This window comes from Tupaia chinensis, unplaced genomic scaffold, assembly GCF_000334495.1.
Source record: "Tupaia chinensis unplaced genomic scaffold, TupChi_1.0 Scaffold145907_1, whole genome shotgun sequence".
In the NCBI taxonomy this organism is placed as follows: Eukaryota; Metazoa; Chordata; class Mammalia; order Scandentia; family Tupaiidae; genus Tupaia; species Tupaia belangeri.
In genome coordinates, this window is record NW_006205765.1 from 1760483 (window position 1) to 1764171 (window position 3689).

The following is a 3689-nucleotide window of genomic DNA, read 5'->3' on the forward strand; positions in this document are numbered from 1 at the left end:
CAGCCCCATGCCCTCCCCAGGCCAGCAGCTCCAGAACATCTGCTTCCCACAGGCAGCAGCCATTAATTAGCCCCTTTAACGAGGAGGAGAAGGAGGAGGAGGTAAAAGAGGCACCTTTGGTGCCTGAGATGGTATCAAAGCTTGGAGTAAGAGCTACATGGGCAGGACAGGGCACAGTGGGAGCTGGACAGGACCTGAGGGTGGGGGGTGCCTTAGTTTACCCACCTCCTCCAGAACATCTGCTTCCCACAGGCAGCAGCCATTAATTAGCCCCTTTAACGAGGAGGAGAAGGAGGAGGAGGTAAAAGAGGCACCTTTGGTGCCTGAGATGGTATCAAAGCTTGGAGTAAGAGCTACATGGGCAGGACAGGGCACAGTGGGAGCTGGACAGGACCTGAGGGTGGGGGGTGCCTTAGTTTACCCACCTCCCAGTCAAGATGTGAACTGCCGAAGCAGCTCATAGTCCTGTGGAGTGGGCTGAGAGACCATGAAAAGAGATGAGATGGAGAAGAGGCCGACCAAAGTGAGAGGAAGCTGGGAGTAAGGGCTGAGCAGGCTGGGCAGGGTCAAGACGAGGGGTGGGGACGGAGTAACCAGGAAAAGAAGGTGTAGGGCTACGACCAGAGCCCGTGAGGCTTCATTGTGTAGACTCTATGTGTAGTATGTATGCACACAGTGTAGACTCCACACCACAGAACAAAAGCTCAGCTGACAGGGGACGAATCCTGCCTCTACCACTTTCTCTCTAGTTACATCACCTCGGACAAGCTTGTGAGTCCATCTGTGCCTCAGTTTCCAGATCTGAGCATGAGGTTAGCGACAGTGACCCCCTCTCAGGTAGTGGGAAGGATTAAATGAGCTCATCTGCAGTGCTCGGGATAGCTTCGAACACATAGTAGGCACTCAATAATATAGGCTACAGTTCCCTTTCCTACTTTCTTCTTTTCATTTATTTATTTAGCTTGTTTTTAATAAATGATCTTTGAGATGCTATAAGCATTTCAGGGCAGAGGAGAAAGGAGGAAGGCAACCATAAGCCAGTTCCCCAGGGACCCCTGGGAACTTCATGTAGACCCGCCACTTTGCAGGAATCTAGACTGCACAGAAAGGCTGGGAGAGGAGCTCGCAGAACTGTGGAACCTTAGAGCTGAAGGGAACTTATGGATGATCTTGTTCAACCCTCTCGCTCTATAGGGGATGAGAAAGGGTGAACTAGACTCCTGAAGTCCTGAAAGACAGCCCAGTCCTTCCTCCTGGCGATCACAGAGGAAAGATGAGGAAGAGATTGCTCTGCAGGGGATGTGCACAATCAAAACAGGAGCGACTTCATCCCAGTATCAGCAGGCCAGTGGGAGGTCTGGCCCTCAGCAGCTAGGCAATGTGCATTTGCTAACAGAGTTAGGAGGAAGCCATGAGAAGGCTGCTTGGTTGGGAAAGCAAGCAGCGTGGTCCCCAGCAGCAGGTAGGCATGGAAGCTGGATAGGCCATAGGAAGAGGGGTTTGGAGCTGGCCTTTGGGACGGGGCTCTCACCTGTCTCCCCACTCGGTTGTTGTGGAGCCGCATGCGTGCATGGATGTCTCTGTGAGGTTCCCTGGAGTCCAGAAAGTCTTTAGAGAAGCGCTCCCCAAAGCCCACGTCTGGGCTGCAGCCGCCCCACTCCCAGGAGTCCTGCAGGCCTGGGCTGGCAGTGGCAGGGGGTAAGGCTGAGTGTTCTGGGACCCCATGGCTCAGGCCCTTTCCGCGCTGCAGCGCATCCAGCTGCAGGCGGTGCAGTTTCCGACGGAAGGCCTCCTCGTCCCCACGACGAGATGCATCGCAGCCGCATGCCCGCAATTTGCCCAGGGCACACGCATTTGAAACTGCATGCACCACACCCGCTGCTGCAATGGCGTAGGCAAAAGCACTCTCTCGGAAACCTGCGTTAGAGACCCAGAGAACATGGGCTCACAGAGGGCCTTAACATCCCATCCCCCTGCCCACCTCACTCAACCTTCAGATCATAAGGAGGAGAAACAGGGACCCAGTATGGGGGAGGGTCTGGTATCAGGGCACAGGGTCAAAGAAGGGCAGGAATCCCACCAGAAGTGAGATTACCTGCTTGGGTCATGGTTGCATATCGGAAGGGCTGGCTGAACTGAGGCAAACACCTTCCATTAGGTGCTCAGAAGGCAGAAACTCTTCTGCCAGGACCACCCTCAGAGGCCCAGGGCTGAGCCAATGGCCACTGATGTGTCTACTTTGCTTTCCTTCTTGGGGTTCCAGCTGAGCCATCCTCTGAGAATGCCCTGGATCTGTGGCAGGGGAAGGCCGCTGCTGGAGGAGGAGCCAGCTCTTTGACCTGCAGGCTACTCCTTGCTTATTCTGCATCTGAGACCCAGCTAGGAGCAGGCCGTGGTCTGTGGTCACTGCCTAGTCTCTGGGCCCCTGGGAGATGGCAGGCGGTGGGAGAGGCTAGGATAGCACAGACCCACACAGGGAAGAGGATCCATCTGTGCCATTTGCCCTGTGGGAGAAGCCCAGGCTCTGGCAAAAAACTGATAGTTTGGTGGAGACAGAGGGTCAGAAGAAACAAAGACTCTGGGTCCTTCCACTCCATCATCAAAGACCGGGAGGACAAGCTCTCAGAAGCCTCACACACCCCAGAGCCAACCAGGACTGGATAGAGACCTTAGCCCAGTACCCCTGATCCTCACCCACTGAAGAGAGCCACAGCCTTCTATTCCTGTCCAGACCTCCTCCCCTTCAAACAAACAATAACAACAATAACAAAAACTGGGACCAGCAGTTAGCGTAATGGCCATGTCGCTGGACTCCCATGTAGTTGACCGTGGTTCAAGTCCCGGACCCAGTTGCTTAAACTCATGCCAAGTGAATGTTCGTGCGTGCCCAAGATCCCGAGAGGAGAATGGAGGAGAAGGGATTGTGGCGTGGCCATCCCCCCAGGGGGGGTGATTTCTTGCTTTCTGTCTCTCTGTCTTTCTCTGTCTTTCTGGAGAGAGTGTATGCGCCCTATAGCAAAAACCTCACCAAAAATAAATAAATAAATAACAAAAACCAAGATGTTTAGTGATTAAGAATTGATCTCACGGCCAGCAGGTGGCATAGTGGTTAAGGCGCTGGACACTCCCACATGGCCTGCTGTGGTTAGAGTCCTGGACCTGGTGGCTTGCTTTCTCACTTTCCCTCTCTCTCTGCATGTGTCTCTCTCTGGTCAAATTAAAATAAAATGAATGAATAAATAAAATTAAATAATTCTTTTTAAAAAAGAGAAGAAGAAGAGTTATTGATCCCTTGGAGCCAGATTGCTTGGGTTCAGATCTTGGCTCTTCCACTTACTAGCTGTTAATAGCTATGTGACTTTAGCCCAGAGACTTAACTTCCCTGTGCCCCAGTTTCCTCATCTGCCAAAGAACATTATTATTATCTGCCTCATTGTTGTCCCAAGAATGAAATGAGTTTTTTTGGAGGGGAGGTGGGAGGAGTGGGAGAGTTTTTTGCTATAGGGCACATGCGCTCACCAGAAAGACAGAGAAAGACAGAGAGACAGAAAGCAACCCTTCTCCTCCGTTCTCTTGGAATCTTGGGCACTCACGCACACATGCCCGGTGCCACCAGGTCCAGGACTCGAACTACAGTCAATTATGTGGGAGTCCAGCAACGTAGCCATTATGCCAACTGCTGGTTCCTA

The 3689-nt window shown here is 52.6% G+C and overlaps 1 protein-coding gene across 1 annotated transcript in view; it reads right to left on the reverse strand.

Annotated features, from left to right (window-relative positions):
* The window catches only part of WNT10A (Wnt family member 10A), a 14324-nt gene that overhangs the window by 2211 nt on the left and 8424 nt on the right, over nt 1–3689 (reverse strand). Inside the window, exon 3 of the mRNA XM_006168677.2 lies at nt 1532–1917. Within this exon, the coding sequence (XP_006168739.1) occupies nt 1532–1917 (386 nt within the window). The remainder of the gene's footprint in view (nt 1–1531; nt 1918–3689) is intronic.